Genomic DNA, 15,122 nt, shown 5'->3' with positions numbered 1-15,122 from the left:
ATCACAATGTGGGGAAAATGAAGTATGAAAAAATCTTCAAATGACAATCCTTTTTAATAAAAATGTTTACCAGACCACACAGTAGAAGGTGAAGGGACGACGACGTTTCGGTCCGTCCTGGACCATTCTCAAGTCGATTGTGTCAATCGACTTGAGAATGGTCCAGGACGGACCGAAACGTCGTCATCCCTTCACCTAGTGTGTGGTCTGGTCAACATACTTCAGCAACGTTATTGTGACTCATCGCCTGCAAAAAAAATGGAAATGATTAGTTATCCTATGGCTATGAAAACGAATTGGGATCTACAAACAGAAAATGAAACTAATTTATTTTTACTGGACAAACTCAAGTATTTCGCTCTTCCAGTTATGGTAGCCATGGAAGCTATAAACATTGCATCTAATTGGGGACCTACTTGGGAACAACGGTGCGTTACCTTGTACTACCTGCAATAAGTACCCAGAAAATATAGAACAGAGTAATTACATACAAGGACCAATTATAATGAGGATGACGCATCAATATATTGTAACTTGTCTGTCTGTTCAAAGTTTATTTATATATTCAAGGGTTGTTACATTCTTGTACAGCCACTAGCACGCATAGCGTTTCTGTCAAGTCCTTAACCCTAATTGCCCGAAACGCTGTGGGTATTAGTGGCTTTAGTCATTGTATGTACTATTTCTATCTAGAAATCCAACAATATGTTTATAACTCATCTTGTACTTTTACCTGAATGAACATTTGATTTCAATTGTTCCTCGGAATACGACCCGCCAAATCGTTTAACAAATAGGTACCCATTCACTTCTGTGTGAACATAGGCTACAGTTAAGGATTGGCGCCATTTAAATCCTCCCCAACCAGGATACGAACCCAGGCCAAATCGCTTGCGAAACGCCTGGCGAGTGAGTTACCACTACGCCACGGGGACTTCAATTCTGACGGAACCAAGTGTGAAAGACGTGTGATGTCCTTATAGTTTTTAGTGATTGTAATATATTTTGTGTATTAGATCTAGGTATCCCCATCTCTGCTGTCAAAACTGTATTGGTCCAAACACTCAGGTCTGATAGGAAAGAAATTACCGACTCCCAACGACCTGAAAGTACTAGTATAAAAAGCTATGATTTGTTCAGATCTGAAACCTATATCTATGGGCAGCACAAAACTTCTACCAGAATGTGCGACACAGTGGTTGCAAGGATCAGGTTCGGTTACCGTTACCTGTGGCAGGTGGCTGCAGGTGACGGGTCTCCCAATCCTGAGTACTCCAGTTGCAAACTCTGAGCAGGAACTGCAGCATGATCTCACACACACTACATCACCGAATGTCCAGTTATTAAACCTATCAGACCAGTTGGCATGAGGTACATGGAGCTTTGCAATTACTTTATTCACTCACGTATTCTTGAAGATATCCTCACAGTATACCCAAAATTTGCCAGTGCAGGCTACTAAAGATATGGCCCTGTATGACTAACCATCCTGCGAGATGGGAACTTTGCTACTGCTGCCTTACTCTTGTGTTGATGATATCCTCAAAATGCATCCGGAGTCTGCCAGTGCAGACTGCCTATCACATGCCTCTGTATGACTAACCATCCTGTGTGATGGGGATTTTTTAGCATCACGTAGTTAGCTTTTTTGACACTGTACTCCACTTCATATAGTCTAGGGTAGCTGCACTAATGCAGATGTACCTCATGTATTGATACAAAAAATTGTAAGAGACCCAGTTGTTGGGTCTCTTACAGTTGTTTCAGTACTTCTAAACATTGTAATAAATTTCTTGAGAGTACCACTTAAATTAATATCTCGAGGTTGAAGGGGGCGAGAGTGGAGGGTAGGGAGATGGGGGGACGGTGGGGAGGAGGGAAGAGGGGTGGGGGGGGGGGGGGTGGAGACTCCCCGGGCACTGGAGGATAACCGTCCTAGTGTATATACATATTAAATTTCATTATTTTGACGCAAATTTCTACAAGAACTTTACATAATGTTTTATAATTTAATGCAATATATCCTTTCAATGTGATAGATGGAGACAGTTTATACAGAAGGTGTCCGCGCAAAGCCTTAAGGAGCTTCGAATCACAGTATAAATTATACACAATTTAAGATAAATTAATGAATATTTCATAAAGCTCAAGAAATCTCAATACATGCACTACGTATATTAATTTAAAACATACAAAGGTAAGGTAATTTATGCGATATTTTGTGTAAATAATCTTGTGTTAGAACTGATGAGTTGGCCAAGACTTTTGCTCGTAAAGAGGGAACTGATTACCAACTTTGACTGTCTTTGAGCAGCCCGAGGGCAGCAATATTCCGGAAACATCAACTAAATTTTGGAGACGAATTTTGAATTGAACTATCAGGGGAAAGAGACAAGCCATTATGACTAAATAGCACATGGAAGGGACCAGGATAAGGATTTGGGATGGGACTGGGGGAGGAATGGTGCCCAACCACTTTGACAGTCGGGGATTGAACGCCTACCTGCATGAAGCGAGACCGTCGCTCTACCGTCCAGCCCAAGTGGTTGGCTTGAGGCAAAGTGAAATTGACACCAGTTCATCTATCATCATTCTATTATGCAGGAAGAACCGCACGTCTATGGGTCATCCAATAAGGTTAGCAGACTTCTAGATGTTACCACTGCTAGGCTTAGGCTCGGCTACAAGTACCTCTGGGAGTTTGTAACATCTGCTGATGTAGATTTGACTAAATGTAAACTGTCAGCAGAACTATTCACATACTTTGCGTCATTATATAATGGAATGTGAAAAAATCGCGGAATTTAGAGAACACCATTAATGGTGTCCATGAAATGTGTAAGTACTTCATTCATAATGATGTGCTGCCCGAAATCTTAGCGAAGTATCCAAAATTTGCTTACTGTAGGTAATGCATGCACACGACTGTAAAGCTGCCGCCCAGTTGGGTGGGTGTGCAGCAAGACTAGTAACTGTGTGACTCACTATAGATGTAAAGTGACTTGTGAGCCTCTTGTTGAATCAGTGATACAAAAGATTATTGATGCGTGTATTTGTGTAGGTGATTAAATATGCATATGTATATATATGTACATCTATGTATGAGTATGTGTACATGTATATAAAACATTAATAATTGTAACTAGCGTAAAAAAATTTTATTTGCTTAGCTAAACGAACTAGAGGGTTCAGTTCCTGAACCGATTATGTGCCTCAGTAATCTTTCACACCACCGCCCACAGGATGGGGTATGGGGTGCATAATAAAGAAAGACATTGAATTTCGAAGCTGTAATAGGCTTCATGTGGACATCTGGTGACACAAAGCTAACGAGGAGAAGCAGAATAGATTGTAAATACAATCCTATAGTATTCATACATAAAATTAGAAACTAAAAACAGTCGAGGACCCACCTGGCGGTGCTCTGGGCACGGAGGCCGTCAGCCAGAGAGGCGAGGAGGCGCTGCTGGTATACCTCCTGAGGGTGGTGGCCGCCTCCGCCCAGAGCCTCCCGCCCACCGTGGCCACCGCCGCCCACATCTCTCCACTACACACTTCGCCCACCCACCAGCCTCGCAAGAACTTCTCCAGGAAGTCGTTGGTGTCGTCATCGAAGAAGTATCGCCAGTCGCCCTAGAGACATGGGTCGTAGTCACGACTACCATTAATATTGGAACTGCTTACAGTTTAAGACACAATGTTCTGCATTATAACTACTGAATATGTCGTTGTTGTGTTCAATAGTAATTTTATTTATTTGCATAATATTCATTGTTAAAATCCCACAAAACTGGTGTGGAAATAAACTGAAGAAACAATTACTGAATTTCTATAAAAGGCCAAAACCACGGACTGTGTTTTATTCCATACTGTGGCTAAGCCACTCACAAGCGACACAGCCACATACACAGGGAGAGGTGTAGCCCGACTTCGCGGTGTATACACAGAGTTTACTCTGGTCCTGGACAATGTTCAGGACAAGAGTATACTAGCAGGCCAATAACCTGTTTTAGCGGCCTTAATAACCCTGCAGAGATAGGGTTAGGCCTTAAGCCTTATGCCAGAGCAACCCACTGGTTGCAACAGACGCCGAGGGGTGCTGTTCATAACACAAAACCACTCTGAGGATTGCCGAGGTGTGACGTCAGAAGCAATCATAATTAGGGAGGCTTGCCTTGACTGCCATACAGAGGCGGCAGACGCTGTAGTGTACTCACGGGGGCGGCCAGGACGAGCAGAGTGCCAGGCTGGAGGCTGAGGAGGGTGTGGACGAGGCCCTTGGTGGCTCGAGGCTGCCAGGTGCGGTAGTAGGCGGTGAAGGTGGTCGTGCCACGGTTTGGGTGGAGAGTGATTACGTGAACTCCGCGGTGGGCTGTAGAATATGTCCCCGGCGACACCTGGGTCGTCACGTTGTACTGCCGCAGCACCTGCACCAACACGGAGTTTACAACGTTGAATCCTGCTTGACAAACATATGGCACCTCTACAACCAAATATTAGAGAAAGAGAGAGAGAGGGAGGGTTGCAAACTGATTAGACAAGCGATCCCCTCATGCTGGAGAAGCAGGCCCGTGTAGCTGAAGGAGCGCCGAGGTGGGTGAAGGAGCACTTCTCAGCAAAGAAGCAGTGTCATGCTATTCATCTTTGCTTAACTTAATCTTTTCCAAACTCTGCCTAACCCAAGCTATGTAAACTATCTAGGTTAAACCTATAATATCAACCAGATTTAGAATCATGTAAATTAAAGTAATAAGCTGAACCTAAAGTATCCATACTTAATTTAACAAAATATAACTAAATATTTATCTAAAAATAACGAGTGGAGTACTACAAGGGGCGGTGCCGAGTCCCATCATATTTATAGTTTAAGTCAACGACATGACAAGAAATTTGCCGAGTTACATCAATTTAAATTTAAATTTTGCCCCGAGGGGCGAGTTTATTGGGCAGCGCCACTCATCTTGTGAGTGAACATACCGCCATAGCAGAATGTACAACACTCCCCAATAGGAAGAAAACCCGCTGGGTTGTTCATCCTGTCACTTGTACCCAGACACAGCTGGGACTTGCTTAACTGTCTCAAGTGAACAGCTACATCAATGTTTGCTGATGACGCAAGACTAAAGAGTTTCGGAACAATGGGGTACTCTGATACCCTGTACACGGATCTTTATTAAATCCCATGATCTGAGATGCTGCTGCAACATTTAACCCAGACAAATCAAAAGGTATGAAAACCTTTTGAATAGAAGAAGGAAGACCTATACAGCAGTATCAAATGGAGGGATGACAGATTCTTGCATTGGAATAGGTTCAATAGGACAATAGGAGAAGGTGTCAACAGAACACCAAAGCTAGTGCCAGATGCACACATTAGAAGAAAAATGCCAGTGGCATATATCAAACTGACCAACGCCAGAGTAGCCTTCAGGGATTTAAACAAAGACTTTCAGGTCGTATGCCTATGTGAAACTCTTTAGTGTGCACCCCTGGCATGGAATCCCTGTCTGGAAGAGCATAAAGCAAGACAAGGAGGAGATAAGGAATAGGAAGAACATAATAGCGACTTTTTAGATTTTATGAAGAATTGACAATTTAGACAATAACTGACAATAAGCAATATTCAAAACTGGGAACAGCAGTAAGAGTGGTCATGAAGGCGAACTGGAGCTACAAAGGAATCACAGATCTCAAAAAGATCCTCTTCAATGTTAGAAATGTAAAAAAGTGCAAGAGTTAGACCGAGTTAAATTGAGAGTACTTATAGTAACGATGTGGTCCATCATACAAATATGGACCAGTAGAAAGGAGGTTTCTGTATTACTAAATTTTGACAAACCGAAACAGTTTTTCTATTTATGTTGTCAGTGAAGCCTAGCCTAACCATCCGAAGCCTAATAAACGCCGAGGCCTAATATAGTACATATTTATGTTATACTAGGCCTAAGAATATTTAAGTTTAGTTTTACCTTTACTTTTTCGCGACTAAAAAAAATCAAATTCTACTTTCTATTTGTCCATCACGAAGATATTTGCACGAAGGTGCAGACGGCTACAGAAGCTGTGTTACCAAGACCACGGGAGGGAACATGAGGGCGGGGAGGGGCCGGGTTCATTTTAACTCCTGGTGAAGTACAATGTGTTGGGGCGGTGGGGCCGCCGCCTGCTGCTCAGCCCTCTGGGCCGTCTCATGCTGCTGCTGTTGTTATAGATTCAGCTACTCTGAACAAGCACCAAGTAGCACGGGCTATGGTGAGCTCGTAACTTACCTGCCACAGGAGCGGGGCAAGTAGAACGGGCTATGCGGGTGAGCCCGTAGTGTACTTGGCACAGGAGCGGTGCGTGATGGCCCGTCTCAGTACTCCTCTCTCAATATACATGGCTTAGTTACACATCTGCCCGTTGCTCGAGCACCACACCTGCAACGCTGCTCGTTGCTCGAGCACCACACCTGCAACGCTGCTCGTTGCTCGAGCACCACACCTGCAACGCTGCTCGTTGCTCGAGCACCACACCTGCAACGCTGCTCGTTGCTCGAGCACCACACCTGCAACGCTGCTCGAGCACCACACCTGCAACGCTGCTCGAGCACCACACCTGCAACGCTGCTCGTTGCTCGAGCACCACACCTGCAACGCTGCTCGTTGCTCGAGCACCACACCTGCAACGCTGCTCGTTGCTCGAGCACCACACCTGCAACGCTGCTCGTTGCTCGAGCACCACACCTGCAACGCTGCTCGTTGCTCGAGCACCACACCTGCAACGCTGCTCGTTGCTCGAGCACCACACCTGCAACGCTGCTCGTTGCTCGAGCACCACACCTGCAACGCTGCTCGTTGCTCGAGCACCACACCTGCGATACAATATTAAACACACAACAAGTGTGTGTGTGCCAGGTAAGTCCACTACGGGCTCACCATAGCCCGTGCTACTTGGAACTTGTTCCGAGTAGCTGAATCTATAACAACAACGTGTGCGCGCGTCACAAAATACACATCGTTGGTGCCTGGAGGAGCAGACTAGGCAGATAAGCCAACCAGGGATGACGCCGCCTCGGCCGCCATGTTGCCCCCACGCCTGCGTTACACATTAGCAGCGAACTAAAAGGAAAGTTTGGAGGGCATGACAATGCCCCTCCTTGACTACTTAAGGATCACCTGGTGGCAACACTTCTCGCCCACCCATGTTAATATCAACAAACTAAAGCTACATTTCCCAAACAGATGAAATTATGCGTAAATAAATGACCAGGACTCAGCAATATTCTGAAGAAACCTAGTGCGTCACTATCTTAGGACTATCCAATGTATATATAAAAATATGGCTCGCGAAGAGACGATCATTAAATGCTTTGTTATATATCTGTATCACAAAGAACCAGATATGTTTTATTTAAACATTAATATGCGTTTTTAGGAAGACAAACTTATTTCAACTTGTGTTGATGTGACACAGGAGCCGAGCCATTGACCAGGAACGGTAAGCCTATAGGACACAAGGTCCTGACCAGAGCACGAAGGCTGGTGGGGTCGACTCCTCTAACAGTGTTGCATGTTACCCCGTATCAACAGTGCAACATTTATCAACAATAATTCACCTCCTTACAGTGAATAAAACCTTACTTAACTATACTGGCTTTGCGTTCTCTCCTGACAATTTCCTTAATTCAGAAACTGATGAGATGGAATTATAATAAAGTACGACACTCCTTACATTATAATTGTAAATACCCTGTAGTTGAAATGGTACTTCCGATTCAAGTTATAAATTCCACGGCTGGATCTTGTCTACTAGATTGTGGACAATAAGATCTGGTGGCGGTCATCTGGGAATGTGGCTAAAATAGCCGCAACAAGAAAAAACGGCGATGGCCCAATATTAGAACTTTTTTTCTTTGGACATTCCCTAGATGCGAGTCAAACTTTATGCTTCTATCACCATAATTCACGGAGCATTTGTGCTACTCTTCTGGGAAGAGGCATTCTAAGTTGAGGACATCAAATGGTGCGAAGCAAGCAGAAAGCAAGCAATACCACCAGGTGGGAGACTTGCGAAAAAACTTAGAAATTGTAAAGAATACCGGAAGAGCTGGTAAGAACGGCCGGGCTCCTCATCGCTGCCATGTTTCTCATTGTAGGGCGAGAGATGATACAGCGTGAATGGCAAAATACTAAAGGGAACCTACTCAGGAACAATCACCGATTCATTCTATCAAAATATTTAAATAGGTATATTTAAATATTAACTACAGGAACTATCCAGTAGTCCACGTGAACTGAGAGAGCAATTTGCAGTCATTTACGATCTAAATGTCTTCCACTCAGTGTTCTAGTCTCTGCCCTCCCCCCTCCTCTACTTACAAGTCACTAGCCTATTCCACCAGCATCTCGTCCAGGCTGACTAATGTATCAAGATATGACCCTTTTGTCATTCATTATAACATTTATATACAGGAATAGTACAGGAATTTGTAGTTTCAGAATTTCTATATAGAACAAGATAAATTACAAGAACAAAACAAATGGAAACAAAAATTCCTCTCTGGCTTTTATGGTTTTTGGTCTTGTGGGGGGGGGGGTGGATGAGTGTCTGCAGGGAGCGTATTAAGTCTTAATAAGTGTTTAGACTAATATATGTACATAGCTTGAATGAATTCGTCACCTGTGGCATCATAATTCTGAGGTGTGAGAGAATAAGATGGACGTAGCCTCACCTGTTTGCCGTCGACGGTGACTTGGATGGTGAGAGCGTCGACCATGACCTGGACGGTGATGGTGTTGGAGGCGAGCACTGTAGAAGGAAGAGGCAGTGTGAGGGCCCGCACTCCACACACCCTCACTCTGCGTTATCACACCTGCTCTTAACCCGTCACACTCACACTAGTTATCACCCTAAAAAACTGGGAATCATATCTCGATAATAACTCACCCTCACACCCCCCCCCCCCTTCAGGGAGTGGGGGGGGGGGCCGTGACTGAATAGCCAGCGCTTGGTACTCGTAATCGCAGGGTCTGGGTTCGATCCTGGCTGCCGGCAGAAACAAACGGGCAGTTTCTTTCACCCTGATGCCCCTGTTACCCAACAGTAAATAGGTACCTGGGAGTTAGCTGTCACTGGCTGCTTCCTGAGGGTGTATGTGTGTGTGTGAAAAAATTAGTAGTAATAGTTTTTGTACGTACAAAATACGTAATAATACATACGTACGTATTAGTTTTTGTACGTTTTTTGTACATCGACCAGGAGGCCTGGTCGACGACCGGGCCGCGGGGACCCTAAGCCCCGGAAGCACCTCAAGGTAACAGTTGATTGACAGTTCGGGCAATCGGACAGATTGCGCTCGAACAAAGCTCAACCCCCGCAAGCACAACTAGGTGAATACAGGGACCTCGTGGAAGGTCCCTGTGGACCTTCCACGAGGTCCGAGAGCGCGGGACCAAAAGACTGGTCACACCACACCTGCACAAAGCGTCAGGTCACACCACACCTGCACCAGTCACCACACTACCGTGGGACACGCCTGACCTCTGACTACCCCGTGGCCACAACGACAGTGGTTGGTGCTTGTTACGAGTTCACCAACAGTCAGTAACTGGTATACAATTATTATCAAAAAATATTACCAAAGCAAGTCAGTTTTCAACGTTTTTTCAATTATTCGTATAATTTAAAGACTATTAAGAATGAATAATAGTCTAGATATGCACTAAAGGTCGGGTAGCAAATTTCGTCTTTCCCACGGGGCAAATTATCTTAAGTTGCAACCCGTCCTCAGACCAAGTCCATTCCCTCTAGTGGTCGACCCCAAAGACACATTCATAAATTTTAACATGCTGTTCATTTAAAACAGGAATTTTCTTAAATATAAATTAATGTTATTTTATATTACCGTATTGTACAAATTTAGGCCCTGGTTAGGTTAGGTGTTTAGGCTCTGTTGGCGATTATTTGTATTTGTAGTACGTGGGTGAAGCATTTACAACTCATCTTCGACTCGAGTCCATTCCATCCAGCGGTCGACCCCACAGACGCATTCATAAATTTTTACATGCTCTTCATTCAAAACGGGAATTTTCTCAAATATAAATTAATATTATAATATATTAGCATATTGTGTATATATAGGCATTGATTAGGTTAAATGTTTAAGTTCTGTTGGCGATTATTTATATTTGTAGTACGTGGGTGAAGCATTTACAGCGTTGTGGTTCGAACAAAATTCGTGAGTGAAGCACTTGTTCCGGAAGTGTTCGAACGTCATCAGTTGTGAGTCGTGTGTAAACCGTTTTTCATTCATAAACAGCTGGGGTTTGGTGGCTGGGTTAACGAGCATTTGGCTTTGCTTATGAGGACGGGCTGTCATCTCAGCCCGTCCATTCCTTTCGGAGACTGTTACATCTAGGAGAAGCAGCTTGCCTTCACTCTCCATCTCGTAAGTGAAAGTTAGCACAGAACCTCACTTGAATACATCCTTCAGCTGTAGCAAGCGCAAGTAGCAAGTGCCGGGTACCTCCAGGAATATGTCATCAAAATGCCTACATTAGACGTCAGGTTTTAGGCTCATGTCAACATGGTCTTTCTGATCAATAGTGCCCATGTAACATTCACAAATAGGACACCAAAAGGGGAACCCATGGCAACATCATCTACTTGTTTGTACAAGAGACCATCAGCGCTCAGAAAGGGTGCGTCTTTAATACATGTTTCGAGTAGTTTCCTTAAGTACGCATTCCGGGTACACATTCCAGGCTGTCAATGGAAGTACAAACTGGATCTTATTGAACTTTCTCCATCATCATTCCAACAGTCTCCTTCACGGGTACATTGGTGACCAAATACCAACTCCATTGATCCAACTCTGTTGATCCAGAGACAAACTCACACCTGATGCCTGCGAGTAAGTCAACAAATTCGTTTACAAATTTAAGGCTAGAAGGGCATTGGCCTGCGTGGAGTCAGTAGTGTTGAGCTCTGATGGCCTCATGCCCAAACAAGTCCAACAATATTCCACAGTAGATGTAATATCTGTGATGCAATTACAGGTTGAGCCTGTAAAAGAACTTTACTCGCCTCACGTGACTTAATGCTCAATAGCCCACAATGTCCTGTAGCAGCTCTCTAGCTGTATCCTCGGGAGAGACGAGGCTGTATATATTGTGTGCTGGTTACCATTGTAACTTAATGGCCATGTTTTGGGTAGAAAATAATATATAATAACTGACCTTGTCGGCGGAGGAAGACCTCGCTGCCCACAGCCTTCAGAGACTTGTCACCTGCGGAGGAGTCAAAGCCTCACTCATACAACCCAAGTATATTTAACACCTAGCATTATATTTCATTATATTTTTATATATGTATACATATGCCTATATACATTATATTTCAATAGGTGGCAGAGGTACATCAGAACAGGAACAAAAATTAGCTTAAGAAAATGAGCATGATGGGAAACACAATTACTTACTGTTGAATAGTTCTAACATACAATAAACAACTTACAAAATTAAGGTTAAATGCAAACGAAAGGAGGATGTTAGTATCAACTATGACATTACCTAACGACTAGTGGTTTGTGAAGTCGTCACTGGGTAAGACCAATAGTCAACAACCGCAGTATACGTTGGTTACATATGAGAATAGGTAAAACCGTCCAAGTGGTTGGGCATCATTCCTGTCCTTCAAATTATCCTAAATCATATCTTCATATCCCTTGTAAGTGCTATATAGTAATGGCTTAGTACTTCCTCCTGATAATTACCTCACCTTACCTCGGAATATGAGCTTGAGGGGAAAGGACATGTATTATGTGTGATCAATACTACCATAACCAGTAACTCTGTATGAGGCTATATTTAAACTTTTTTTTATATATAGATCAGTCAACAACAGACCATAAACGCTTAATTTTTAATCTCTGTGTATGGCTGGGTCGGGCACAGCATACCAGGCTGTACATGCAGCCATCAATAATAGTTTAGTAAGTAGCAGAATGGTAAGTTATGCATTGAAACGTCATTAATAACGTCAAAAAAGTTTTAAATATTGAATAGTTTCTTATTAGTACACATATCTTGGGTCTTGATACATAATCAAACAATGTTGACTTGTAGCTGTGAACACCAATTAATCTCTGACAATGATAAACTACTCAAAATCTCTTACCTTCTTGGAGCCAATGTTGGTAAATGTCATCTATTCTGGTGCCATCAGCAAATGAGCAGTAGAGCACTAGATGAGCCAGAGCCACAGGCACCAGTATTGTTGCGAGGCGGTGAGGCTGGTGCAGGCGGCGAGGCTGGTGCAGGCGGTGAGGCTGGTGCAGGCGGTGAGGCTGGTGCAGGCGGCGAGGCTGGTGCAGGCGGTGAGGCTGGTGCAGGCGGTGAGGATGGTGTAGGCAGCGAGGCTGCTGGTGGGGACGGTGATTCTGGGGGCGACGCCGTGCGCTCAGACTCTGTCCATGATGATGGGAAAGAATTTTTGTACGTCTAGGACAGTAATACTGAAAGTGTGCCAGATACGAGGGGATGCATGGATGATAGAACTGAGAGCTGGATGGCTGCTGAGCGGTGGACAACTTGTGGATGTTGGTGCAGGAGAGTTGACGGTGACCTGGCCAACACGTCCTCTTACAAATTACGTCGCTCTTCGCACGTATGTGCACTCAGGCTAAAAATCGACGTAATTCAAAATGAAATCGGCTCACGATAGTAACGTACTGTCCCGTTTTCTGTTTTGAGTCCTCTGGCTTAGGCTGTTAGATTAGGAGAAGAAACTTTTAATTAACGGTTTTCATGACGTTTTGAAACCTTAGGAGAACTTCCTGTCCTCCTAACCTACCAGAGGACCCTTTACTTGCTGCTTTGAAAAAAAACTCCAAAATTTAATTGGAAAATAAATTTCCATTTTGAATTACGTCCATATTTGGCCGTAGCGCATAGTGCATACATACTACGCCACGCATATCACGTAGCGTAGTTAAGGGTCCTTGGTAGGTTAGGAGGGCAGGAAATTATCCTAAAGTTTCAAAACGTCATGAAAAACGTTAATTGAAAGTGTCCACTCCTAACCTAACAGACTAAGCTAGAGGACCCAAACAGAAAACGGGACAGTACATCACTTTCGTGAGCAGATTTCATTTACAATTACGTCAGTTTTTGGCCGTAGCGCGCATACGAGCGAAAAGCGACGTTATTTTGAGAGGACGGGTTGACTGACAGTAGACGACAAAATTTTAAGCAAGTTTAACATCAGCACAGTTTGTTTATTCATATAACGTTATGCCTGAATTATTATGTGACAAATGAAAAATGCGAACACATTAAAAAACGGAAATTATGACGTTTTACGGTAGGCAGCGATATGATGTTGTTGACATGTCTGCGACTACAAGCCTATCTATATCTATATAGGAAAAGATGCCTTTGCCGAGGGAGTCCTGCCCCGGCTGCCGCCTCTAAACAGACAAACTGAGACAGCTGCACCAGTCACACTCAAAAGGTAAATTTTAATTTTGTTTACTTAATTTATATGCAATTTGTATGAGGCAAATTCTAATAATGAAGATGACTATAATCAAACCAATTCCTAGAGAGAGACACATACTTCTCTACACACACACACACACACACACACACACACACACACACACACACACACACACACACACACACACACACACACACACACACACACACACACACACTGTGTGTGTGTGTGTGTGGTAATCACTTAGGTAATTACACACACACACACAGCTCCAGCCTGGAGTCCATACTTAGTTAAACACAAGACGAAGTTAGAGAAGATTCAGAGGTATGCCACCAGACTGGTCCTGGAACTGAGAGGAATGAGCTACGAGGAAAGGTTAAGGGAGCTGAATCTCACAACCCTGGAAAACAGAAGAGTAAGGGGAGACATGATAACCACCTACAAAATTATCAGGGAAATTGACAGGGTGGACAAAGACAAACTCTTTAGCACGGGTGGAACACGAACAAGGGAACACAGGTGGAAACTTAGTACACAGATGAGCCACAGAGACGTTAGAATTTTTTCAGTGTCAGAGTAGTTAACAAATGGAATGCATCAAGTAGTGTTGTGGTGGAGGCTGACTCCATACACAGTTTCAAATATAGATATGATAGAGCCCAATAGGCTCAGGAATCTGTACACCAGTTGATTGACAGTTGAGAGGCGGGACCAAAGAGCCAGAGCTCAACCCCCGCCAACACAACTAGGTGAGTACACACACACACACACACACACACACACACCACACCAAGCGTCCTCATCCGTCACCCTGGCACCCAGCACTCCTGGCTCACAAGCGACGCTAGGGTGTTCCGACAGAGGCCAGCGCCCGACACAACACCGGAAGCTGTCCATTGCAGTGTGCCGGGGGCCAGAGTGCTCCCCAGGCCGCCTCACCTTGCTCCCTGCTGCGTCGCCCTCCATACCTTCCACTGTCCACCCGCCAGATGATACTGGCGCCGGCCCGCTCACCCACCACTAAACCTCACTATTTATCACCAACTTTTCCTGCAAGAAATGTCTCCAGCTGTTGATGTTGTTGTTGATTCAGGGGCGACGCCGATCCCAGGACCGAGTGTATCTTTCCTTCCCTTGTCTGCCTATTCCTACCTTTGTCAAAATACATAATACCTTTGTGTTTTGGTTTCCCTTCTCGTTTATAATCATTGCATTGTTTATTTTGTTGCAATTATTGTTGTGGTAGGCATTAATGGCTGTGGTAGTACAAAAAAGGAGTGAGGCGTGCCTGAGGGTGCGCGGGGTGATGCACGTGGCAGCCACCTCACCTGCCAACCCTCCAGCCACACCTTGCTATGACGTCACTCTTGTCATGACGTAATATTCTCAGGTAATTCTGGTCTATACGTCATCGTAATTATTTGAACATGTTTTTGACTGTCACTACAGCTGGCGCATTCTCCTGACTTCACTATAGCACTGATAGGCGTTTTTAAAACTGCAATTTGAGGTGTAGATAATAGCGGAGGGTATTAGTGGGAGTGACATCAGCCCGGGGTTGAGTACTGCACCTGCAATGGTTGCCAGCACGCAAGTGTATGGAGGGAGGCAGTCCGCGCATGCGCTCCGCCATCTTT

At 44.3% G+C, this 15,122-nt stretch overlaps 1 protein-coding gene across 1 annotated transcript in view; it reads right to left on the bottom strand.

The window, feature by feature from the left end:
• LOC123762234 (protein O-linked-mannose beta-1,2-N-acetylglucosaminyltransferase 1) overlaps window positions 1–14,451 on the bottom strand; it is a 67,637-nt gene extending 53,186 nt beyond the window's left edge. The window contains exons 1-6 of the mRNA XM_069327121.1: window positions 14,425–14,451; window positions 12,160–12,640; window positions 11,220–11,270; window positions 8,714–8,790; window positions 4,218–4,427; window positions 3,414–3,633 (exon numbers count right to left, since the gene is read on the bottom strand). Coding sequence (XP_069183222.1) covers window positions 3,414–3,633; window positions 4,218–4,427; window positions 8,714–8,790; window positions 11,220–11,270; window positions 12,160–12,640; window positions 14,425–14,451 — 1,066 coding nt within the window. The remainder of the gene's footprint in view (window positions 1–3,413; window positions 3,634–4,217; window positions 4,428–8,713; window positions 8,791–11,219; window positions 11,271–12,159; window positions 12,641–14,424) is intronic.
• Window positions 14,452–15,122: the final 671 nt, after the last annotated feature.

Source organism: Procambarus clarkii, chromosome 2 (genome assembly GCF_040958095.1).
Source record: "Procambarus clarkii isolate CNS0578487 chromosome 2, FALCON_Pclarkii_2.0, whole genome shotgun sequence".
Classification (NCBI taxonomy): domain Eukaryota; kingdom Metazoa; phylum Arthropoda; class Malacostraca; order Decapoda; family Cambaridae; genus Procambarus; species Procambarus clarkii.
Note: the sequence above shows the minus strand (reverse complement) of the source record. Positions and strands in the feature narration are given on the sequence as shown.